Below are 27,213 nucleotides of genomic sequence, written 5' to 3'. Positions count from 1 at the left end.
ATCATCTCCACCCGCCTTATTCCCCAGGCGCCACCACCGTTCAAGATTATTTACATAAAGTCCGATATTCGGTTCACTTCCAGAACATTCCCTCTGTGGTGCACCGCGGCGCATAAATCAAAACTCCCAACGGATCTGCCAACCCTGCCCGGTTCCAAGTGTGTCCGCCTTCTTCCCTGTATTGGTACCATTCACCAGCCAGACTCGACTCTCGCGCGTAGCGTAAAACACTTTCCTCCTCACACCGTCGTGTAGTCGTGTTGTTTTGTGTGTGCCTCCGCCGACCGCTTCAACCGCCGTCGTTGCTGCGCGCCCGCGGCCATCCAAGTGTGCGTGTCGTAATGCGCCTTGCCCGCCTTGGTGTTGGTGTCGGTGTGTCTCTACACACGAAACCCGTACACGGGCCAACGGGCCAGACATACGACGACGACGGCCTCAGAATAGGCCTTTTTCTCGTACGTCGCGGACGCAACCCTCGGGTACTCCTGGTCGGACAAGACGGACACGCTAGGAAGTGAACCTTCTTTTATTTTCGGGCAAGTTCGGTGTATTCTGGTGTACGCGATACACTAAACGACGGTGTTTAGTGTAGGTCGTAGTAGGCGAGTGAGCGCTGGTATACTCCGGAAGTCGTAGACCTCGGTGAGCTTGTACAAGCAGCGATTCAGCAGGACGACGACGTACACGGGAGGTGTACGCGCGGGGAGTGGTGTCCTAGACAGCGCGCTGAGGGTAACCGGGAAGGGAGTGGTGAAGACGAGTGAGTGTTTGGTGTGTTGTGTAGAGAGTCTGAGTCGTCTGAGGAATATCCCCACGGCGGAGAAGAAGCATATTGTTGGCAAGAAGTTTTGATCAGGGCGCGTCAAGGCACGAGACGAAGTCCAAGACGAAGAAGTGTCTGCTTGTGTCGTTCCAGCGGGGCAATCGTTGTCGTTCAACGGGGGTAATTGAGCTGATTAGTTTCGATTAAAGTGGTCGTCGGGTCGGGTGTTGTGCTGGCTGAGGTTCCTTTACCGAGTGGGCAAAAGCCTCGAAGAGATTGGATGCGAGGAACCCGATGCGTATTGGTTACAGTGTGTGCCCACTACTCAAGGCGGTCCGTACTTTTCCTTCGTTTCAGCGCGACGGAACGCGCCTTTCGGTGAAGTCGACACACCCGGCACCGCGGGAACCTGCGCGGATTCCGGTTCGGGGGTGAAAAAGTGCCTTCCGGAGCAGGAAGGATATTGCGTATCAAGAATTTGAGTCGCCGCCACCGCGGCTCGAGATTGGCAAGTGCGAAGCAGCAGACCAGTGTGTACCAGTGAGTCGAGTCGAAGAAGTGAGCAGAGGGAGAGTGTGAGGGTCAGTGAAGAGAGCAGTGAAGAGAGCGGCAGTCAAGGAAGAAGGCAGAGCAAGTGAGCAGTGAGAGCGGGATAGTGAGTGCGCGCAAGAAGAAACAAGGGCGGAAGGGCCTGAGCGGTGAGAGAGCGAGAATCGCGAGCGAAGAAGAAGCCTGGTGAAGAGGGTCTACGAGACGACACGGTGAGCTGGAGGAGGTCAGTGGAATCTAAATATTTGGATATAAACGCGTAGTATCGCGTAGTATGACGTCGCCGACGGCACCAGGGTGAAGACGAGCCCGAGGAAGATCCGTGCAAGTGAAGAGAAGCAAAGAGCGAGAGTGTGGTCCGAGGGTACCGGAAGAAGCTGGAAGAGGTTCGGCACGATGTAGCTGACGGCTCGCAACGGTGCAAAGTTCCTAAAATCCCAAAAAAGAAAAAAAAAAGTGTGCGTGTGTGTTCAGAAGTGGTCGGCAATGCGACCGGAAGCTCCTCGCGAAAATCCAACAACAACAACAACAAGTGCAACGATGAAGAGTTCACTCCGGCAGCAGGAAGTGGACGACGGAAGTGGTGGTGGCCGGTTAGGCGAAGAAGAACAGCACGCCCAGTGCTGCAGAACGAGACAGTGCGACGACCTCGGATGCTGCTTCGCGGAAGAGGAGGAAGTCGAGGAAGAACCGGCGGCGGTGCGGTGTGGCCCGCCGGAGGCGGTATTGTTCCCAAAAGTTCCGTTCTGGCGAGAATCGCTGGCGCAGTTTCTCGAGCTGAAGCACAGGACAAAACTGAAGAGGAAGAGTCCGCAGGAAGAATTTGTGAGTAATGTCGAGTTTGAAAGTCAGCGAGGCAGCAGGAGTTGTGGCCGGAGGTGGTTGAAGCCGGCCAAGCTGGCCTGGCTGGTGATGGCCAGTGTGCTGCTGTTCAGCGTGATGGTGACGACGGTGCCGGCGGTTCAGGGCAACGAAATCAGGCCGAGTCAGGTGCGGCCGGGGCTGAAAAAAGGAGGTGAGTGAAGGAGGGATCGGGAGGGAAGGAGTTTTTGCGTTGGGTGAGGTCATGGTTGAACAAGGCGCGCTAGTGTGGCAAGCGTTCTTGGGAGTTGGAAATTAGTCATTTTTGAGCGTTGTGAAAGGGGTATGAACTTAACGAGGAGTTCGAGGAAAAGGATATTGCTGTTGCTATTAAAATATTGGTTCTTGGAAAGGGAGGCTGGAAATAGAATGTTAGTTTATGAGTCAAACTTATTTCTTTCTCAGCTCTGGGAATAAAAGTGGACCAAAGAGTTAGGTTTATTAAAATACGTAAAAATTTAACAAAATTTAACATCAGTTTGTTACAAAAATACTTAATATTTGGTTATGAAAGAAATTTAAATTTTGATTTCCTGCGTATTGCAATTGTCGTATTCCTGAATTCCTAAACAATATTGAAAAGGATAAAAAAAAAAACAATTTTTAGTCTTAGTTTGTTAGTAGATTTGGTTTCCCAAAAAGGTGTAGCGAGTGTCTTCCGATGAATTTCGAAAAGTTTCCCACATTTTAAAAATCGCAAAGGTTCTGAAATTTGACAAAGGAAAATCTTTCTTCAAAACATGAATGTCGGCATTCTGTTTTTTTGTTATCAGGAATATATACATGAACTGATTTTATTTGGACTCCTACAATGACAAACAATCAATTTACATTTTAAAAACATTTGTTGTATTTGTTTTTTTTCCCTTTTAAATTTATTAAAATTACTGAATTTAGATTTTTTTGTATTTTTGTAAATTGAACTTAGAAAAAAAATCTGAAATTTTATTGAAATTTGTATCTAACAAATTTATGAAAAAGTTAAATGATTAATTACTATTTTTCAAACACAAAAAACGAAAACGTGTTTTGTATTTTTTTTCTTTGATTCAAATGTTTCAATTGGTTGGATGATGATTTTTAAATTCTGTTTTCGGTGAAACTTAAGTGTAATTCAATTATTGACTTTTGTACAATTTGTCATACGATCTGTTTTTGATGAAATTTGCATACTTTTACATATTTTTAAGTTTTGTTTCTTGTTATATTCAAATCAAATGATATATTTTTTCTCTGTTGAACCTAATAATGCTCAAAAATAATTTTGCTCTTGTAGAATTATTTGGTTGGAAATTGCTTTTATTTCAATTGATTGCTTTGAAATTTTAAATTGTTAAACTATGTATTTTCTATATCTACATAATTTCGTTTAATATTCAACTCGCATAAAGGTTGAGGTTTAATTATAATTAATTATAACGATTGTTCCCGTAGTTTCAAAAATACTAAAATATCTGTAACAAAAATCTTGGTGCAAATGCTCTGGTTAACGTTATCAGTTTGTTTATTTAATTTTTCATTCAAATTAGTATTTTTTGAAGGGATTTGTTGATCGATTTGGTGTCTTCGGCAAAGTTTCGGATATGAATAAGGATTACACATAAAAAAATTATTTATATCTGGAGAAACACGAGAAAAGGGCGGATAAGCATTTTGACATTTGAACTATTTTTCTGATTATCAAGCTTTAGGAAACCTTTTCATAAAAACTAGCAGTCTAAAACAATAGCAGGTCTCCCCAGTTCCCTCCCAACACTTCGGGGTTTGCTAAATAGTTACTCATTGTCTTTGAATTTGCAAAATAGTTGCAGTTGTGAAAATGATTATGTGCACTTTTCAAATGTTGCTCCAGATATAAAATAAGTAAAAAAATGTCATTTTATTTTTATGTTTTGGGGGGCAAAAACTGCCAACATTGCCGAAAATTACAGAAAAGGCAAACTAATCTTGACAAACTTATGACCTTTGAAAAAAAAAAACAAACTAATCGTTTGATTTTATTTTTAATGTAAAATCTATTTAACTTTTGTGAAATTATGATAATATTCACCGTTTTTAAGTCAGGGTGGCCACGTCGAAAATAAAAGCGGGAAAAGCCGATAAATCGGGAATCTGTCGAATGAATTAAAAATGTTGTTTTCTCTACGAGAATAGTATTCCAATTATTCTAAATGAATAAATAGAGAAAAGTTAGTTTAAAATTGTGAAATAGATACAAACTGCTTGATTTTGCACTTTTCTGTTGAAATTCCTAAAAGGGCCTTTTATTTTATGAAATAGATTTTGAATTTTCAAAATATTTTTTTTCGAGCTGCCAGTTTTCATATCAAGCTTGCGTATCAAAAGTAAGACTAAAATATCAAAAATTGACAACAAACCCTTTGTTTGTTGTTTTGGACCATTGCTGGCAAAATTTTGCTCTTTTTGATTTGATGTTGATAAATCCATGGAAAAATAAATCAAGCTTCTTTTTAAAAATCTGATGAAAGCTTTTATTTTTCAAGGATTTTTGGAAGGAATTCAAATACGAATTACTTTTCCAAACCTGTTATGGATTTTTATTTCAATGCACAGTGGCCCAGAACGCAAAATAAAGTGGAAAATGGATTTTCCGAAAAATTGTGAAGTTTTGGAGCTTTGCTGTCTTCAGAAGAGTTGTTGCAAATGAAAAAGAGCACCTTTTCGTTTGGTTCAAAATTATGGTGGTTCACGATTAGGGTGATTTTGAAAATCTGACTTTTCAGGAATATATTTGAGATTTTTTTCGGCTTCTAAAAAGTTGTTGGGCTCGCCAATTCAAGCAATTTTGTCGAAAATTTTATCGCGAAATCTACGCCTTCTACAACCAAATATTAGAGAAAGCATCTGAGCAAACTAAAAATAAGTTTTTTGAATATAGCAATTCAGGGTTAAGTTTTAGAGAAAAGTGTGTGCTCCGAATAACAGAGCTTTAACACACGAACATTTTTGTTTTCTGACAAGTCAATTTGGACTTAAGGGTCAAAAGTTACAGCCATTTTAAGGTTAAATAGGTGCAAATTAAAAACTCAAATATCTCGAAAAAGCGCAGCCCAAATTTTAAGGTCCAGATTGCATTCGAAAGAGCTAGATCTCCTATAAACGTTGAGGAAATCCCAGGGGTATTTTTTTAAAACTCGAGATTCTTCATTTAAAAATGTCTAAGGGAAAAGTGTATGGGACCACTGTAAAGAAATTCAAAAATTTCAAACTATATGTTTTTCCATGTAATTATGCCCGCTGAATTTAAATCTGCCCTCAGAATTAAGCCAATGTGTCAAAATATCGATTTTTGATCATAATTTGGGTTTCTATGTAAAATTATCTAGGCTAGATCTCCTCTTTGTAATACATCCTGGACCTTAAAATTTGGCCGGCGCTTTGTGAGATATTTGAGTTTAAAATTTGCACCTTTGTTTCCTTAATATGGCTGTAACTTTTGACCCTTAAGTCCAACTTTTCTCTAAAACATAACCTTGAATTGCTATGTTCAGAAAAACTGTTTTTTGGAGGTTTGTTCAGATGCTTTCTCTAAATTTGGTTGTAGAAGGCGTAGATTGCGAGATAAAATTTTAGTGTCTTCCACAAAGTTGCTTGTATTGGTGAGCCCAACAACTTTTTAGCAGACGAAAAAAAATCCAAAAATATTCCTGAAAAGCTAGATTTCAAATTCACCCTAATCTAGAACCAAACCAAAAGTTGCCCTTTTTCATTTGCAACAGCTCTGCTCTGCTTTGGTGTCTTCAGCTCCAAAACTTCACCATTTTTTCGGAAATCCTTTTTTTACTTAATTTTGCGTTCTGGACCACTGTGCAATGTGAAAAACAAAACATAAGTAAAATTTTCTTATTTTTCCAAAAATCTTTTCAAAATTTTAATTTTAAATTTATACAAAATTTTCTGTTGTAAAAAAAATGAATATTTTTTAAAGCGTGGTTATAAAATTCAATGAAAAGAGTAACATTTTTTTAATAAAAGTCGGCACAACATGAAAAGAAAGGTATTTTTTTTTTTTAAACTCAAGATTCTTCATTTGAAAATGAACTTGAAAAAAATACTGGTTGGTTTTAAATTCAGAAATTAAATGAAAAAATGTTTGACTTTATTTTAGATGTTTCTAGAAAATAATTTCCTTTTCAAAAAATGCCAGCAAAGCCATTTATTTTAACATATTGCATTTTTCCTCATAAGACGACATTTTATGTAATTAAATATCAATAAACGATTATTTTGCGCAGTTCTGGCAATAAGAAAAAAAAAACATAATAACTTTTTTATACTGTTTGTTACCTACAATTTTGCCGAAGATACAGAACCGATCAGAAAAAAATAGACCAATATTTGTTTAAATGGACTTTTTCTTTGTAATTATTTTCTTAACCCTCTGCTGCCCCATTTTATTTATTTTTGCCGTGTTCAGGAGGTCATTTTGAGCAACTTTTGATGTACGAAAGAATTTACTTCTTTTGTTTGGTGTCTTTCTTATTTCATTTTAAGTATTTTAATTTGCATTTATCTTGTTTAGTTTATTTTCGGTTTTGGTAGTATTTGGCCTATTCTACCACCTTTTATCATTGGGTAATTCTCCGCCAACTCACACAGCAGTTGCCCCGACCCCTCTTCGATTTGCGTGAAACTTTGTCCTAAGGGGTAACTTTTGTCCCTGATCACGAATCCGAGGTCCGTTTTTTGATATCTCGTGACGGAGGGGCGGTACGACCCCTTCCATTTTTGAACATGCGAAAAAAGAGGTGTTTTTCAATAATTTGCAGCCTGAAACGGTGATGAGATAGAAATTTGGTGTCAAAGGGACTTTTATGTAAAATTAGACGCCCGATTTGATGGCGTACTCAGAATTCCGAAAAAACGTATTTTTCATCGAAAAAAACACTAAAAAAGTTCTAAAAATTCTCCCATTTTCCGTTACTCGACTGTAAAAAATTTTGAAACATGTCATTTAATGGGAAATTTAATGTACTTTTCGAATCTACATTGTCCCAGAAGGGTCATTTTTTCATTTAGAACAAAATTTTTCATTTTAAAATTTCGTGTTTTTTCTAACTTTGCAGGGTTATTTTTTAGAGTGTAACAATGTTCTACAAAGTTGTAGAACAGACAATTACAAAAATTTTGATATATAGACATAAGGGGTTTGCTTATAAACATCACGAGTTATCGCGATTTCACGAAAAAAAGTTTTGAAAAAGTTGGTCGTCATCGATCATGGCCGTTCATGGTCACCCGCGACAGACACGGACGACGAAACAAAGAGAAACGCAAAAAGTAACTTTTTCAAAACTTTTTTTCGTAAAATCGCGATAACTTGTGATGTTTATAAGCAAACCCCTTATGTCTATATATCAAAATTTTTGTAATTGTCTGCTCTACAACTTTGTAGAACATTGTTACACTCTAAAAAATAACCCTGCAAAGTTAGAAAAAGCACGAAATTTTAAATTGAAAAATTTTGTTCTAAATGAAAAAATGACCCTTCTGGGACAATGTAGATTCGAAAAGTACATTAAATTTCCCATTAAATGACATGTTCCAAAATTTTTTACAGTCGAGTAACGGAAAATGGGAGGATTTTTAAAACTTTTTTAGTGTTTTTTTCGATGAAAAATACGTTTTTTCGGAATTCTGAGTACGCCATCAAATCGGGCGTCTAATTTTACATAAAAGTCCCTTTGACACCAAATTTCTATCTCATCACTGTTTCAGGCTGCAAATTATTGAAAAATACCTCTTTTTTCGCATGTTCAAAAATGGAAGGGGTCGTACCGCCCCTCCGTCACGAGATATCAAAAAACGGACCTCGGATTCGTGATCAGGGACAAAAGTTACCCCTTAGGACAAAGTTTCACGCAAATCGAAGAGGGGTCGGGGCAACTTTTCCCGATTTCGTGTGAGTTGGTAGAGAATTACCCCATTACATTTTGCCTAATCAATTTTTGTCAAGTTTTTAAGTCACTTTTTAAATTTTTTGCTTGTTTTTCACATTTTATGTTTTAAAAATGGTACCATTATCACTTAAATTGTAAAAAAGGCTTATAGGCATAGTCTGGGACACTTGAAAAATTACTGCATACTTCTTTTTACTTAAAATATAGATAATGTTTGTTATAAAACACAGCCAAAGTTGACCCCTAAAAAAATGACATTTTTAAAAACTTTGGAAAAGTCACATAAAACAAGTAAAATTTCCAACTCATAAATTTCCAAAATTTTAAGAGTTCTTTTTACCAATGCTTTTTAAAGATCAAAAATTGGTTGAAAAATGTTTTTTTTGGGATTTTTTCAATCGAAGCCCGACTAAAGGCGGTTGGGTTGTAGAGGGTTAAATTATCACGAGCACCATAGCTTTAAATTTTAAAGTGAAATGATAAGGATAATTTTAAAAAAATATCCAGATTTTAGAAAAGATGTTTACGTAATTTATGGATGGCCCTTTATGTCTTTCGACATGTTGTCATTAATCATGCACAGAAAAAAATCAATTCTCGTAATCGTGAATTAAGTTCACGAATGTGAGAACCACGAAGGAATTTATTCATGAGTATGGTGCATTTGCACTATAAACGTGAATATATTCCTTCGTGGTTCTCGCATTCGTGAATTTAATTCACGATTTCGAGAATTGTTTTTTTTTCAGTGCGGGAGAGTTGCTCGTATAAAGTTGTGTTTTAATATAAATTCTAAATGATATATTTAAAACAAAAGGTGTTTAGGATTGAAAAACTGCACAAACATTCGTTTTGTGCAGTTTTTCAATCCTAAATACCTTTTGTTTTGTAAATCATTTAATGTAACAGTACCATAATTCATTAGCACGAACAACTCTTTTTAAAGTCATATTTCCATGGACGAATGTTTTGCTGTCAAACATTTACTTGATCAGGATGAGAATCAAAACTTTCATGGATTATCTCGACTTATGATATTTTGCTACGATAACGAGGAATATCTTTTGAATCGTACGAATCCACGAAACCCTGTCATTCAGGTCGAAATAGGGGCACTTGGACCCAAAATGGGGACATTTCCCCATTAACTGGCTCACTTTAGGCAACCACCAGTTCTAGGGCACAACATTCCTCACCTGCGTCGTCGGTACTTTCCCGTGCAAGTCTCAAGTCCGTCATCATCTTCCAAGAGACAGTTACGCCGGTTGGTTTTGTGTGTTTGTTAATACGTCCACCAAGTCACGCCAGGAATTTCACAACCCGCGACTTAAATCTGGTACTCTGGTACGCGCCAGTTTCCTTCGTTTCGTATGCTAGTCAGAGCGAGAGAGCCAGTTGATTCGTCAGTCCTGCTAAACAATGACGCAAAGTGTCACTCCGCGCTGCTCTGTTTTTCGACAATAACAAGTGAGTGAGCTCTCTGGACACGGCACGGAGGGAAATTGTTTTGATTTATCTTTTCAAAATTTTCGTTTTTTTCGTGATCAAATTAATTTGGTTTCACAAAATCTCTCCGTGCCTTAATTCCCAAACGAGATAAGACCTGCTTAGGCGCCAACCGAGTCCGTGTTTGGTCACAGCTTAGGGCACCACAGTTGGAGATTTTCGATACTTTTGACCTTTTTTTTCCGCGGAAATGTTGTGACTCAGTCGCGTCACGATTTCCGCGTTTCAAACTTCAAAACAACTCAACACGAGCGCAACCCCCCACCAAAACTCTCCGATATCTGATATCGCGATAACAGGCACAAAACCGGATCAAAAGTGCCCACAAACGACAACAACAAGTGGTTTTTCGAGGAAAAATGAGATTCTAAATTTGAGCTGAAAAACAACAACTTTATGTCAGCTTAGAACGCCAAAACCAGCTGCGGCAGTCAGTATTTATATTGGGACCTAATTTTAAACTATTCGAAAACTTATTTTCGCTTCGATGCGCCGTCATAAATCTATTTCTGGCTGGTTTATTTTTTTTTTCGGGGGGAAAAATGAAGAATGATGATGGGGGTAAAAACTTGACTAATTTCTCGCTTCGGTTGCATAATAATAACAACCAGCCAAAAGTAGCAGCAGCAGCAGCAGCAAAACAACGAGAGGCAATAATGATAATAATAGCACACACACGCCAGCACCAGGGTTCATTCATGACTCGTCGACGTTTGGAAGAGAGCTGAGCTGAGCTGGCACCAGCAGGGGGAAACAGGTTGGTTACTCACAAATTTAACCCGTGATGAGTTGTTTTTCGAAAGCATTTTAATGTGAAATTAATTTCAAGTAAAACAAAAGGAAACTGTCAAAACTTGCTGCAATGATTTGCTAAAAAAGGTGATAAAACAATTAAAGACTAGTTAAGCATTGAGCGAAAAGATAAACAAAAAGCAAGCCGAGCGTGAAACTATTTAGCAAAAAGAGACAAGTCATTTCTCAAAAATCGCGAACAAGCCAAATAACAGAGAGGGAAATAAGCTGCGAATAAATAAACCCAAAAACGTCATAAAATCACCTGCCAGCTAAGTTGAGCTAGTCAGCATTGCGTCCATCCAGGTACCCCCGAAAAAAAAATGAACGAAGGCAGGTATCTAATTCATGTTGACTGGTCGGATTAGCGAGTGTCGGTTAGATGGATTGAAATTCAAGTCACATAATCGTGCAGCAAAATAAAAAAAGAAACACAAATAATGCGATCAATCTCGAGTTAATAGCTATTAGGAGGAGAACTTTGTTTTATAAAAACGCGATGTGGAACTAGGATTCAAGTTATGTGAAAGAATATTCTTGTGATTGAAATGCCTACAATAGGGGTGCCCAACCTTTTGGCCCTGCGGGCCGGATCTGATTTTTCTGAAGGAGTGGTGGGCCGGAACTAATGTTTGGCAAAAGTTGAAAAAGAAGACAATATTTGTTCATAATATAATTTTAAAAAGGTTCTTTTAAGGGTAAAAAAATAAATAAATAAATAAACCAGTATTGCAAATAAGATTCTTGGTGTTAGGAAAGAAAAACAAAAATGACTGTAAAAATGTGTTTTATTATCATTGACTATAAAAAATATCAAAAAATCATTGGTCGTAGCAAATTTTTTAAAAGCTTAATTTCTTCAACACAGCAATATATTTCAAAAATCAATGAGGCATGATAAAATTTATTAAAACTAAATTTGGATTCGAATCTCCTTACAAAAAACACACTTTTTACGTTTTCAAATTTATTACAACATATTTCCAAATTATTTTAAACATACTCTAAATTATTAAAATGTTTAAAAATGTATTTCGAAAAAGTTAAAAATCGTTATTTTTCATATTTTAGAAAACTATTGAAATTTAAGAAAAAAAAGTTTAGTTCCCTGATTTTTTGCATTTTTTGATTATTTGCAGTGATCTTTCTTTTCAGTATTAAAATTCAAATAATACATTGAATCAGCAACATATTTTTTGCAAAAGCAAAAAAAAAAAAACAAACAGAATGTTTCTTTTTTAATTTATGTAAAAACTTTTTTTTAAATGTATACACTTATTTGATTAGTTGAATATTTCATGAAAAGCCTTGAGTTGAGGGCCAGTCATAGAACTATTTTGAAAAGCCGTCGCGGGCCGGATAAAATGGCTTTGCGGGCCGGATCCGGCCCGCGGGCCGGACGTTGGGCAGGCCTGGCCTAAAAAATTATATTATAAAATTTAAAAATACATGCATTTTTGATGCTTTCACTATATTTATTGAATTAAAATTTATTATTTGGGTAATTCTCTACCAACTCACACGAAATCGGGAAAAGTTGCCCCGACCCCTCTTCGATTTGTGTGAAACTTTGTCCTAAGGGGTAACTTTTGTCCTTGATCACGAATCCAAGGTCCGTTTTTCGATATCTCGTGACGGAGGAGCGGTACGACCCCTTCCATTTTTGAACATGCGAAAAAAGAGGTGTTTTTCAATAATTTGCAGCCTGAAACGGTGATGAGATAGAAATTTGGTGTCAAAGGGACTTTCATGTAAAATTAGACGCCCGATTTGATGGCGTACTCAGAATTCCGAAAAAACGTATTTTTCATCGAAAAAAACACTAAAAAAGTTTTAAAAATTCTCCCATTTTCCGTTACTCGACTGTAAAAAATTTTGGAACATGTCATTTTATGGGAAATTTAATGTACTTTTCGAATCTACATTGACCCAGAAGGGTCATTTTTTCATTTAGAACAAAATTTTTCATTTTAAAATTTCGTGTTTTTTCTAACTTTGCAGGGTTATTTTTTAGAGTGTAACAATGTTCTACAAAGTTGTAGAGCAGACAATTACAAAAATTTTGATATATAGACATAATGGGTTTGCTGATAAACATCACGAGTTATCGCGATTTTACGAAAAAAAGTTTTGAAAAAGTTACTTTTTGCGTTTCTCTTTGTTTCGTCGTCCGTGTCTGTCGCGGGTGACCATGAACGGCCATGATCAGCGACGACCAACTTTTTCAAAACTTTTTTTCGTAAAATCGTGATAACTCGTGATGTTTATCAGCAAACCCCTTATGTCTATATATCAAAATTTTTGTAATTGTCTGCTCTACAACTTTGTAGAACATTGTTACACTCTAAAAAATAACCCTGCAAAGTTAGAAAAAACACGAAATTTTAAAATGAAAAATTTTGTTCTAAATGAAAAAATGACCCTTCTGGGTCAATGTAGATTCGAAAAGTACATTAAATTTCCCATAAAATGACATGTTCCAAAAATTTTAACAGTCGAGTAACGGAAAATGGGAGAATTTTTAAAACTTTTTTAGTGTTTTTTTCGATGAAAAATACGTTTTTACGGAATTCTGAGTACGCCATGAAATCGGGCGTCTAATTTTACATAAAAGTCCCTTTGACACCAAATTTCTATCTCATCACCGTTTCAGGCTGCAAATTATTGAAAAACACCTCTTTTTTCGCATGTTCAAAAATGGAAGGGGTCGTACCGCCCCTCCGTCACGAGATATCGAAAAACGGACCTCGGATTCGTGATCAGGGACAAAAGTTACCCCTTAGGACAAAGTTTCACGCAAATCAAAGAGGGGTCGGGGCAACTGCTGTGTGAGTTGGCGGAGAATTACCCATTTAATATTCTTAGAATCCTTTTTTAATCATATCAAAAATAACATTGAAATTGTTTAAAAAATTTCTAATCAAGAATGATATTTTTGTACATTTTAAAGAAAAATTAGTAATTCCGAATGCATGACAAAAGGTAGAAAGACATAAGGTCAAAAGGTCGAATGCCAAAAGATCGAATTGACAAATGGTCGAAGAACGTCGAAATAACAAAAGGACGAATTAAAAAAAATGCATAAATATTGAAGAGCAGCTATGGAAAGGTGTTTTGAACGGTTTTCATTAATTTCACTCCTAAATTCTGGAAAATTTAGAGGTCTTCTGAATAAAAAACTTGCCCCGGATTGTCGGTGACTTTTTGAAGATAACCCCCCTTAACTTTAAAAATATAAATAAATACGATCGATTTTTTTTATGTATGCAGCTATATTTTTGAAGTTAGATTTTTCTAAGGAACTAATTTGACTATGATGGATAGAAGACCTGCAACAATTTATTAAGCAAGGCTTTTTCTTGTTTCGGAACTGTTTACATTTGAAAGAATTAAAAAAAATTACTAAGATATTCCAACTATAATTTTGTATGAATAAAATAAACACTTTTAAAGTATTTTTTTTAAGAAGTATTTGTAAAAAACTGCCAATATTTGATTTTTTTTAAATTTAAAACATTACGACAAGAAAAAGTTGTTTGAAAAATAAATAAAAACTTAAAAAAATTTGATATGTTGAACTTTTTTTTGAAGAGCTGTTCATATTTGAAAGAATGAAAAAACTTGTCATGAAAAGGCTACTTATTAAAAATAAACCTAACAATATTTTAGATGTCGCACTTTCTTTTCAAAGAACTGCTCATGTTAGAAAGAATGGGAAAACTCACAAAAATACTATGACAATCAAGAATAGGTTGTTTGTTTTTTAAAATAAAAATTAACATTTAAAATATTTTAGCAGTCGAACTTTTTTTTAAAGAACTGCTCATGTTTGAAAGAATAGGATAATTTACAATATTATTACATGAAGTAATATTTCTTTAGGGAATGGATAACTTCTCAAAAAAGTTTTGGAATTTATTCTGTTCAATTGAAAAAAAAGGTCATCACGTGGTTTATGGATGGTCCCTAAACTCTCTAAAAAAACGGATTTGTTCGTTAGATTTTCGATTTTCGAGAGGTTTATTTTTTCACATTCGACCTTTTGTCCTTTCGATGATTTGTTCATTCGACCTTTTGTCCATTCGACCATATGACTTGCGACCTATTGGCATTCGACCTTTTGTCCAATCGATCTTATGTCTTTCGACCTTTTGTCACATCCATCCATCCATTGCTGAATATAAGCTAATTTCTTAATTTTTTAAACTTTATTAGTTTATTTTAAATCTTCTTCGGCGGAGGTTCCGTAGGACCAAAGAAAACATTTTCCATGCAATTTTGACAGCTGAGCAATTCTCTACCAAAACCGGAAATGGATTTTTTTTGGAAATTGTCCACGAAAGGGGGGCGGGGGGGGGGGGGGTTCTGAGATTACAAAAAAGTGTCCACGTGGTTTATGGATGGTACAAAAGATTTTTTTTTGCACATTCTGGAAATTTTTAGAAGTTTGCATTTGATGTCCCTTAAAACATAAAAAATTGCAATACATTAAAAATAGTATTTTTTTTCGCAAATCAAGTTTAAGGGACAAAAAGTGGAATTAAAAATCACCAAAACAATGTTTTACCTTGTATCTTTTTTTTCAGTGGTGGGTAGGTAAAAAAAAGTAAAAAAAATAAAATTACGGGCCACGACTTCAACATTTGAATTAAAAAAAAATATTTTAAAATGCATAATAACGTCATGATTCGAATTCCCGGACGCTTCGAAACCCGGACACTTCATCTTGTTTTATCAATTATTTGGATATAAGTTCGCATTTTGAATGTCAAAACTGTGTTATTTGATGAATTCTAACATCAACTTTTATTTAAAGTTTGTTTGAACGCTGTAGTTAGTGCCAAAACAATTAAATACAATAAAATTATAAGTTTACCAAAAATGCGAAACATTTCACTTGAAATATTTCATAGGCGTTCGAAGCACCGGGAAGGCAAAGCAGAAATTTATGGTTTCGATTTCCTTAAATTCTAGCAAATTTTTAATATAAACTATCGATTGTTTTTATGTTAACAGCTTATTTGAGACCTAAAGAATGCCTTTCACTAACATTTCAGTCCAAATTTGTGCGATTCATGAGTAAAATCGAGTGTCCGGAATTCGAAGCAAAAGTGTCCGGATTTCGAATCAGCTTTTATCAGTGTCCGGGATTCGAAGCACAACAAGACATTTTAATTTTAAAATTCTGAAGAAAAATTGTTAGAAAAGACATATTTTGCATGCATTTTCTTGAAACTGACTGTTTATACTACATCCTGATGATATTGCTACATTTCCAACTTATTACATGATTTTTTGCCAGCTATAACAAAAATGATATGCTACTAAGTGTCCGGATTTCGAATCATGACGTAACACCTGTTCAATTGTTTTGCAATCATAAGTTTCCTAATTTTCAAAGTATTGACGAAAATTTTATTTTTGTAAAGAAAAAAAAAGTTTTTGCGTTGCTAAACAATACAATTTAGTAAAAAATCAAAAAAAAAATATATGAGCTCAAGTATGCTTCCATTTCCATTGAAATTTTCAAATTAAGTTTTTTTTGGAAATTTCGCAAAAATGAACAATTTTATTTCAAGTTTTTCCAAAAAGAAAAACAAAAAAACAAAATTTCTAAATTTGAAATTATCATTCAAAAAACTTTAAAAAATCATTCGGAAATTATATAGAATGTTTGCCTAGTTTTCTTTTGGATTTTGAATCAAATATTGATCTTTTAAGGAACCATCCATCAACCACGTAGAACCCTGGGCCTTGTAAAGTCAAGGGGCATGATTTGATCCTAGTGCATTTGTTAAAATTTGGGTATATATTCTTTTTTATAAGCACTATGTTCATGCTACGAGAACTCGCTTTGCCGCAGCCCCAGGGCTTAAGCGTTGACCGATAAGCTGTCTTCGTGAACTAGGTAGTTCTCCGATAGTGAAAATATCACAATTGCACAAGACACCGCTGCTTCTGTGACTTTTTCACTATCACAATGTGGGATTTAGGTGGGACTTTTTGATAGTACAGTTGATTTGTTTCTTAGCATTAGCATTTAAAATAAATCTGTATGCCTTCCAAATCTATTTGATGATAAATTTAGTTGCAATTGTTAAGTTAGAGTAATGCTGTCAATAAACTTTGATTGATATAGAATACTAGGCATTCTTTTATGTCAAATTGTCCATAGAGTCTCGATCAATCAATAATGTTATGATATCGGACAAAATTCGTTGATCTGTTGAACTAACGGTTTTCGGATTATGGTTGTATTGACCATTGTTGCGAATCGAGGAACTACGGATCTTTTGACGTAAATGGTCATTTCTTTTTCAAATCGCGATTTCTATCCTATTTGTATATCAGTTCACAATTTTTTACTGTTTTTTGATAGAAGTAGTACTACAACAGTTCCTATACGTTTAGTTTTGAACATTAAGTTTAGAGGATGTTAGATTAAAATTTAGATTTTCAATCCAAAGTAGTTAGCAAATGAATATTTGGACTTAAATGAATAATTGAATAAGTTGGACTTATGAATAACACACAACTGTGCATTTATTCTAGAGTCAGATCCATACAGCGTCAGTGTTTATTTGGTCGAAGTGTACTAATTCATTGGCAGATCTGATTCTAGTTGTAATGTACGACAAGACTAATGACGGACGTGACAGGACGAGTGCCCAGTTTAGAGGTTTCAACATCAACGATGTGCGGCAGGATCACCCTCCAAAAAAAAAAAAATGATCTTTTAAGGAACCATCCATCAACCACGTAGACAATAGCTTTGCAGGTGTTTTGCATGTTTTTTGAAATTCAGAATTGCGGTTGTTTTACAATTCAAACAAGATTTTGGGAAAAATGTGTTTATAAATTCATTGAAATTTTGAATTTTGTTGTAAGAAGCATAACTATCTTGTGATATTTTTGTTCCAAAATCATGGATTTTTTTGTTGTATTCCCAGATCTCTTAGTTTGTTGTTGGCTAAATGTTTAAACACATTCACTTAATGTTAATGTATTAGAGCAATCATGAATCTTCGAAAAGAAAAAAAAACATAATTAAGGGGTCATACCTCATTTCTTTCACTAACTTTTGCAAAATATTTTTTTATGGTTCAAACGTTTTCATAATATTTTAATCTGTTATACAGTCCAGTGTGGATTATCTGAAGGTCTATGAAAAAAAAAATAAATAAAAAAACAATTCAGATGTCTTTTTTAACTTTTCTAACCCCTTAACTACTCTGAAGTGCTTTAGAATATTTAAATTTAAAATGGCCGAAAAACAGGTGGTGATTAAATACAGTCCAGACTCGATAATCCGAAGGCCTCGACAAAATTTCACTTAGGATAATCAATACTTCGGATAATCGAACCAGGAAAAAATATTGTTTTTTTCGCATTCTTATTTTTAATTGTGGAGCTTAAGTTTGACCCCTAAACTACTCTAAAGTGATTTAGAATTTGAAATCCAAGATGGCGACCGAAATGGCGATGATGAATTATTGAAAATATGCATTTTTAAATTTAAAAGGCAATCAAACATTCAAATTTGACTAAAATGAGGTCGCAGAATTCAAATTTGATGGTAAAAACAAGAAAATAAAAAAATCAAAAAACACATTTTTGTTCATGATTTGATTCTCCGAAGTCCCATATAAACCTTCGGATAATCGAAAATTGAAATTTCGAATAATTGAGTCTGAACTGTACACCAAATCCAATTGAAAAAGAAAATAAAATTAAAGTCATACCAACTCTCTGTTACCTGGATGTTTTTCTCTCTCTTAAGGTTTAGCTTCGATGAGGACACTGGAGAATCGTAGTTACATATCTTTAAAATGCTATTGATTTTTTTTTTTGAAATTTGAGCCATAAAACACTATCTACACAGTAAAAAAAAATCCGATGGTAAAATCGCATGTAAAAGCATGCACATCACCTTTGTGAGAAAAATCATGTAATATTGCATGAGAAAACGTGTACACAAAAAGCATGTACGCAAGAAAAAAAATGATTTCGGTTGGGGTGTGGACTTGACAATCTGGAGATGACGCTCATGCTGAGTTGATGTTGTTTTTGGGGTGTGTGAAATCTTTTTTTTTTCTTGCGTACATGCTTTTTGTGTACACGTTTTCTCATGCAATATTACATGCTTTTTCTCACAAAGGTGATGTGCATGCTTTTGCATGCGATTTTACCATCGGATTTTTTGCTGTGTACCAAATCGAGCAGTTTAAAAAAATCAATTTTATTTTTAAGATATGTATTTGCAAAATTGTGACCACAGATCAGGAGCAGTGATTTCCACAGTGTCCTCAACGAAGCTAAACCTTGAGGGTTAAAATACTTCCATGTAATTTCACTTGTTGAGTATGTCAATATTTTACAAAATTTGTAAGGAAAAGTATGGTCTACAAGTCCAGCCATAACTGGCAACTCTTGATTACACATGTTCTTAAATGTTGCCACATCTGCTTTTTAATGTTTTGTTTGCAAACAATTTTTTTCACAATGTGAGGAATTTTGTTCACCTTATTTCCATAGAATTGATTTCAAAATTGAAGGAAGATAATGCTTTTTATTACCTCTTCATCCCGGAATTCTAAACCAGATCCGCTACCGATTCGTTACTCACCCTCACTCAAGATCCGTCCGTCCTCGATGATCCGGCTTGTGTCCAGAAAATCAAGCAGAAATCTCAACGGCAAGCGGTGGCGCTACCGGTGCGGGAGTTGTGCGAACAAATAATTGCGAAAACGTGACCAGGGTGAACGAGCTCTTTTCAGGCAGCCAGAGTGTATCATTCTGAAATTACGTCAGAACTTTATGGGCCGTTGCGGTGATGATCGCGGAGCAAATCCTGGTTCAAGAAACCACTCGAATTTTACACGCTTATTGCGTCGGTTGAAGGTGTGTGAAATACGAAAAAAAATGTGCAAAAAAGGTGTGTAATTCTACGCTGCACGAGTGCATTGAGTTGGCAGAAATGAAAAAAAAAGTGCAACGGTGAATGAGAATTCATTCATAAGGATCACGTTTCGAGAACCCCGCGGAAGAGATTGATGATTTGGTAGAAATTTTGATTTCTTGTTGTATTGATGGCAGTGCTGCTAGTTTAAGTTTTTAATTTTTCTAAAAAATCATTACGAGACAATTTCACTCTTTACTAGTCTCTCCTAGTCGGCTCGATGGGCCCCAAAGTAAACTTTGAAAGGAAGTTGCCCCCTTGCTCAACTCTTCCCCTACCTCAAAAAGCCCCAATCGACACCACTATCAGTCTCAGCACTTTCCCCAAACGGAACAAAACCAAAGAAAAAAAAAAGGTCAGGTGGTCACACACATAGTACACCACTCTACAACACACCCGAAAGGGCTCGCTGCTCTCTTTCGTAAAAAAAAATCATGAATGAATCTCGTGGCCTGCTTGGCTTTCATTCACCACACAAGAACCGTTTGGTTTGCGTTTCGTTTCGTTTTTTCCTCCTCCTCCCTTTTGAATGGGTGCAGTCGACGAGGCCAACTTGATGAATTTGACAGGCGCATACATATTTTTTTTGGAGGGAAAGCAAAGCCTCCTTCTAGCTCACAAATCAGACGCTGGATGGGTGCGGGGTGTTGCTTAAGGGGTGCCACGCCGGTTCTCTTATCAGCGGGATGGGACTCGCCTCCGAAGGCGTTCGTAAATAGGGAAGGTTTGGCTTGGGCGATGTTATTGTGGCCTCATGTATACACTTTTGAAATACACGAAAACAGGGGAAAATAGTCGAAGTTGCGTAACCCTTTCGGTTCCTCAAATTTATAATTATAGAATATTCAAATAAAATTATAAACCACGAACAAATTTCTGAAACATTAATTCTGGCTGTAATTATTCTTATTAGGTAACCTTAAATTTGCAACGGGTCTAATTGTCAAACAAAAATGCAATCTGTATTAAATCTAATTGCGAAAATATTTTTCTATGGAGTGATATAACTTGGATCTAACACTACTGGTCATCGATGCCATTTACCAAAATAGACCATTCTTTTTTTATTTTAATTTTTGTAAGCTGAAATTTTTCAATTGAAATCCAATTCAATCTTGAAATTGTCCAATCTTTTCGAAAACAATATTTTCATTTTTTTAAACAAAGACTTACAATTCAAAAAGGCGTAATATTGAATGACTGGCCCTTTTGAAATGTTAGTCTTGACTAAAAAAAACTAAATATTGTATTCGAAAAGATCGGAAAATTTCACGAATGTTTTATATTTTTACATTGAAATTTGGACCATTGGTTGCTGATATATCGACATAAGAAAATGGTGGGTTTTTTCTGGTGAGACTAAGAAAACAGATTTTTTAATTTTTATACATCATTTTTGTATGGACAGCTGTCAAATTTGTATGGAAAATTACATGGACAAACTAATTAAAAAATACTCAAATAATCTTCAAATTTTTCAAACTTAAAATTTTTCAAACTTCAAACTTCAATTTCTAAATAATATAAAAAGAAGGTTCAATCTCTATAAACTTCTTTTTTTTATAAATGAACTGTTCCATGTGATTTTAAATAATTTAATCTTTTAAATATCTATCTTCAAATCCAAAAAAAGAAGGAACTTCAGAAACCAGAAACCATTCCCTGTGGCCGGCAACGAAATTTTGGGAATGTGTAACTTTTATCAATCTGGAATTTAGCTGAAAGAATTTTGAAATGGAATTAGGAATTTTTGTTGAACAATACTGCAAATCTTTTCTGTAAGTCATTTAAATTATTTTATATTGATAGTCAAAACCAAGTTTGTTAGTCGATAAAATTATCGTCGATAATATTATCGATAACGATAATCTATCGTTTTAGCTATCGTTATTTTGATAGTTCTATCAGCGATGATCTTATCGCCGTTAATGTACAATAACTTATTTTTAAAATCTTTCTAAAATCGATGAATTCAACCATATCATGTTAATATTTCAATGCTTTCACTAAGAATATATTTTTTGAATATGTAGTAAGTTTCAAAAATTTACAAAATTTACAATATGGGTATCAAACGAAGCAAAATTTGGTATGCTTTTTCACTTCATTATAGTTGTTTGGAAAAAATAGTAAAATTTTCACAAATCACCGTATTTTTTCAAAAATACTCAAATTTACAAATTTTGCAGTATGGGTATCAAACGAAGCGAAATTCAGTTTGCTTTTCCACGTTAAAAGAGTTTTGTGGAAAATACTAAAATTTTCACAAAATACCGTATTTTTTTGAAAATACCTAAATATTTATAATTTGTAATGTGGATATCAAACGAATTGGAATTTCGTATGATTTTTAAAATTTATTAAAGAAAAAAGAAAAAAAAATCAATTTTTATCTACGACCTAACCCCGCTTCTAGAAAGGCTTCGATCTAAAAATTCGCCAGAAATAATTTTTTCAACCGATTTTTGATTTTTAAAAAGCATTGGAAGAAAGAACTCTTAAAATTTTAGAATATTTTAGGGTTGGAAGTTAAACTTGTTTTATGTGACTTTGCCAATGATTATAAAAATGTATTTTTTAGGGGTCAACTTTGGCTGTTTTTTTTACTAACATTTACTATGTTTTCAGTAAAAAGAAGTATGCAGTAATTTTTGTAATGTCCCGGACTATGCCTTTACACATTTTTGTTTTACAATTTAAATGATGATGGTGCCATTATATAGCAGGAAATGTGATAAAAGAGCAAAAAAATTAAAATTGACTGTAAAAATGTGAAAAAAATAGAAAAAAATAGAAAATGTACCAAAAACAAACATAAACTTAACAAGATAAATGCTAATTAAAATACTAAAAATAAAACAAGAGAAGCAAAGTTTTTCGTATAACAGAAGTTGATCAAAATGACTTCCTGAACAGGGGAAAAATAAAAATTTGAAAAAATAATTGGGCAATAGAGGATTAATAGTTTATCTCAAGGGGCGAAATAAATTATTGAAAAAAGTTAAGGGGTTGATTTTCTACATGTACGTAGCCCCTTAATAAGTGAACATATGGCTTTAAAAAATACTAAGGTACTTCTCCTTGGCAAATTAAATTATATTTAAAAAGATTGCTTATCGACATGATACATTGCAGACTTTTCTTTAACCCTTTCAAGCCTGATGGGTCATATATGACCCAAAAATCATTTTTTTTAAAGTAGCCTATAATTTTCGTAGTGTCCTCAGGATCATTTTCCCATCATTAACTAAAAAAATATTTTTTCGAAAATTCAGGCCTAAAAGGGTTAAATCAAATTTTGAAATAAAAAGGCACTTTAGAGATTATGGGAAATGAATATTTAAAAGTGTGATCAAAACTTTACAAAAAAAAATTATTCCAGTTCTGATAAATTTCATACCAAATCTGGAGTTTTTTTTTGAAAAAGATATCAAAATTCCAGTTTTTGCTTTTTGGGTGTTTTTAAAACCGCCTTGAGTCAGGGGTATTAAAAAACAAACAAAAAGCAAAAACTAAAAATTTTGTTTATTGGACTTAAAAAACAAAACTCCAGAAATGATGTACCGATTATCCAAAATTCTGTTATCTCAATGATTCAAATAATTAATTAACAAAAAAAATATTTTAAGTTTTGTATTTTTAACATCAAATACACAGTCAACACAGAACATATCGTCAGGTAAAGATAAAATCGAATAGTCGTTAATGATAAAGAAAGCAGATGAAACAAAAAAATAATCTAATAAATATAAAAATATAAAATTTGAAATAACAAACGAGAATTTGAACATTTCAATGCAAAAAGGCACCAGTACTGTTTACGGCTTACAATAAGGCCGTTGCAAGTATTTTTCAAAGTTTATGTCGCCCCCCCCCCTTCGCTCCGAAAAATCAGGGGGCAAAAAAATTTTTTTTTTCAGAAAACTTCAATATTTTTATATATATTAACTGAAAACAATTTTAAATGCATTTTCCCGCGTTTTAAGTCATATTTAGCATGTCTGAGATGTATCAAAAATATTTTAAATTTTTGTGGAATTCCAATGTACAACACCGCAAAAAGTTTTTTTTCGGCGAAAATATAAAATCTCTTCAACACTTAGATATTTTGAAAACTAATGATTTTAAAACAACTGGGCAGGTGTAAAATGCATTTTAAAACATTTTTTCCATTCAAATGTTAATACAGTCGACTCTCTGGTTGTCAATATCCAAGGGTCCGTCGAGGAAGAGAATCATCAGTTTACAGAACGATGCAAAATGAAAACTCGATTGAAAATATTTTTTTCTTGATACCCAGCTATGGAAGAGAATCATGGCAACGTCCATCAAACAGAAACAAACTAATGTCAAACACCCTTCAAAGCTTCGTTTCGCCAAGAAAAATGTCTATGCAAGCCATGAGAAAGTGAAATTATTGACAACCGGAAGAGATTTTTAAAGCAAACAGAATCCAAAGGACCGTCGAGGAAGAGATCCTTCAAGCAAGGGAAAATATCGAGGAATGAAGATGCACGAAGAAAAAAACCTTCGGATTATCGCATCCGGACCAGTGCTTAAGAAATATCGCCTTTGTTTGTGATAGGTGACAGAACACTCCAATCGTCTTCACCACGACAACCTAATTTTGACATTCTATTTCTACTCTTTCACGCACTCAATCGTGAAGCTCCCTCTAGAAATCAATCCGCTCAGAGAACGGTCGTTTGACATTCTACCGAGATTTCGATCACCTCTCCAAATGATCGCATTCAAATGACTGACTGCTACCACGCAGCAAACACAACGAAGAGAGAAACGAAAAACGAGAGAAAGAGCACGTTCGGGTGACTGCTTGCGGTGAGGTGGTGCTCAATTTTCGTTCGTTTTCTCTTTGTGTTTACACGTTCACCAAGCAATGACGATCGTGGTAGGCGCTGTGTGTGAGTGATCAAATTTCGCTTTCGGAAATGATTGCTGACAGAAAGATCATCGGATTTCACGGAAATTTCCAAATCACACGATTTTTAACTCCTTTGGTCACTAAAGGGTCAATCATCAAAATATTAGCTTATTTGTGCCCTGTACTTGCTGTAAATTTAAGTATGTATGAGTTTCCCCTTTGCCGTTTGTTGTTTTCAAGTACCCAACTGGAGCTGTTTACCTCCCCTTGGGTTTTTTTTCTTTTTTATTTTGTTTTCCTTTTTGATTCGTGCACCATTTTTGTTTTGATGAGCAGTAATGTGCAGCGCCAACGTCACTTTCATAACACTGTTTGGTACACACAAATACAGGCACACCTGTGGGGGGGGGGGGAGACTTGAGGCGCCACCCTGATCGCGGCGGGAAGAAGAAGAAGTTCGAAGAAGAAGCAGTGGCAAAAGTGCCGTAAATATGTGTGTTTTTCCCTGAGCAACTGATAGTGGGACCAAGTTCGGTGGAGCTCTGAATTCCAAAGACGGTGGGATTTTTTACTGTTTTTTTTCTTCTTGAATGTTGTTGACGCGTTATGTGAATCAAAATAGGAGCGTGTGTTTGATGATAAGGGTCCCAATGATGCAATTGATTCCGAGATAAGGGGGGTTGGAAGCTTGAATGGTTGGAATGTTGTTTTTTTTATAGCATTGGAAATAAGGTTGTAATGTTGAAAGATGTTTTTAATGCAACAATATCAAAAAAACTATACTGTCATTTATGTAAGGAAGTCATCTTCAAACATTATTTTTCTATTTAATTTTGATTAAAAAAATGTTTCAATATTAATTATTTCAAAATGTGTGTTTTTTTCATTTTGTTAGATTTAAAAATATATTTTGATGTTTATTAACTGAAAATAAAAAAAAATACAAATCTCCCCTACATCGATCCCGAAACTGACAAAACGTCGGGCGTCGTCACCAGAACTACAATCGGGTCTTGACCTAAAAAACACGAAGACACATCACACATCACTTTGACGTGTATGTGTGTGTGGAAATTTGAAACGGTTCTTTGAGTTTTAGTTTGTCAGAATAGTAGCGAGGAGATAACGACGCTACTTGCTCTCTTTATTTGTGGTGGTAGTATTATTTAGTGGCTTTTGGTAGTGGTAGAAGTGAGTAGTAGTCACTTTATTTGAGTTTGAGAGATAGCGTTCCAGAATGACACCTTTTCTTTGTTGACTGTTTTTCTTAGAATTTGAAGCATTGTTGATTGAATTTACTTCAAGTTAAATGACATAAATCGAAAGAACTAAAAAAGTTCATAATTCTAGCACTTGAAGTTTCACAAGTTTGGAGTTTGGTACATATCTTGACGGCAAATGACATTCAAGTCGGGAAACAAACATCTCAATGGGAAATTTAATTCAAATGGTGTTGCAAAACTCGATTTTTTCAGCACTCGTCATATGTATTCAGCTCGGCAGAGTCGAATCGTGCTGAAAAAGTCAGCATTTGCAACTTGCGGATTTAATGTTGAATTCTATGTTTTATTTCCAGTTCTAGTATCAAATTTATTTATTGTTAATCCACTGCAACTAACGATTTCCCTTTTCTCTCCCGAATTCGCAGAAGTGTGCGGCAGCGTCGACGTCCGGAACTCGCCCACGAACCTGGAACGGCTCAAGGACTGCGTCGTGGTGGAGGGCTTCGTGCACATCCTCCTCATCGACAAGTACACCGAGGCCAGCTTCGAAAACTACACCTTTCCCCTGCTGACGGAGATCACCGAGTACCTGCTGCTGTTCCGGGTCAACGGGCTGCGAACGCTCCAGAAGCTGTTCCCCAACCTGACCGTGATCCGGGGCAAGAAGCTGGTCACCAACTACGCCATCGTCATCTACGAGCTGATGCACATCGAGGTAGGTGGACCGCCGCAAAGCAAGTCCAGAGATTGTCTGGCCGAGATTTCGCCGGCAGCGAATGATTTATCCTTTTTTTCGGTCGCGGTCGAACGAGACTTTTGCTTTGAAAGTTTAATTGTCCGGTGATTTATTGGATCTTCCCAGCCCAGAGCTTTGTGTCAACCGTAAATGAGTTTTCTCACCTGTTGAAAAGCAAAACCCAAAAGCCATAAATATGGATTAAAATCTGCGCGCGCGAATTTCTGCTGGATAGTGTTTCAATTAACTTTTTGCAACAGTTGGTCGAGTTTGGTGTGCGGCGCGAATTGAAGGCACCTTTGGATGACTGAATTTGTTGAAAGCTGGCTAAAAATATCGGCGGCAAATTGGGTCCATAGCTAATGTAGAGGAAAATTTGGTCTTCGCAAAAATGCGACATGGAATTTCACTGATTTCAGCTTCAGTCTTGATTTGGATTCATAGATTCAGAATTTATGAATTTTATAAATTGTACAAACTCTACAAATTCTACAAATTCTACAAATTCTACAAATTCTACAAATTCTACAAATTCTACAAATTCTACAAATTCTACAAATTCTACAAATTCTACAAATTCTACAAATTCTACAAATTCTACAAATTCTACAAATTCTACAAATTCTAAAATTCTACAAATTCTACAAATTCTATAAATTCTACAAATTCTACAAATTCTACAAATTCTACAAATTCTACAAATACTTCAAATTCTACAAATTCTACAAATTCTACAAATTCTACAAATTCTACAAATTCTTCAAATTCTTCAAATTCTACTAATTGTACTAATTCTACAAATTCTTACTATTTCTACCAGTTCAACAAATTCTACAAATTCTACAATTTCTACAAATTCTACAAATACTTTTCATCTGTGGTCCACGGAGCAATGTTTGGGGGTTCTGGTCAATAACGAAGTAGCAGCTACGGGTAGACACCAATGCTATGCTATGCTAATTTCTACAAATTCTACAAATTCTACAAATTCTACCAATTCTACAAATTCTACAAATTCTAC

The 27,213-nt window shown here is 35.1% G+C and overlaps 1 protein-coding gene across 2 annotated transcripts in view; it reads left to right on the top strand.

Annotated features, from left to right (window-relative positions):
* Positions 1-444: 444 nt before the first annotated feature.
* The window catches only part of LOC120422667 (insulin-like receptor), a 97,603-nt gene continuing 70,834 nt past the window's right edge, over positions 445-27,213 (top strand). The window contains exons 1-2 of one of the 2 annotated variants that reach the window (XM_039586172.2): positions 445-2,327; positions 25,882-26,171. In XM_039586172.2, the coding sequence (XP_039442106.1) occupies positions 1,799-2,327; positions 25,882-26,171 (819 nt within the window). In that variant the 5' untranslated portion in view covers positions 445-1,798. The remainder of the gene's footprint in view (positions 2,328-25,881; positions 26,172-27,213) is intronic. The other variant, XM_039586173.2, reaches the window with a different exon arrangement.

This window comes from Culex pipiens, chromosome 2, assembly GCF_016801865.2.
Source record: "Culex pipiens pallens isolate TS chromosome 2, TS_CPP_V2, whole genome shotgun sequence".
In the NCBI taxonomy this organism is placed as follows: Eukaryota; Metazoa; Arthropoda; class Insecta; order Diptera; family Culicidae; genus Culex; species Culex pipiens.
The sequence above is the reverse complement of the archived record's forward strand: the minus strand, read 5'-3'. Positions and strand labels throughout refer to the sequence as shown.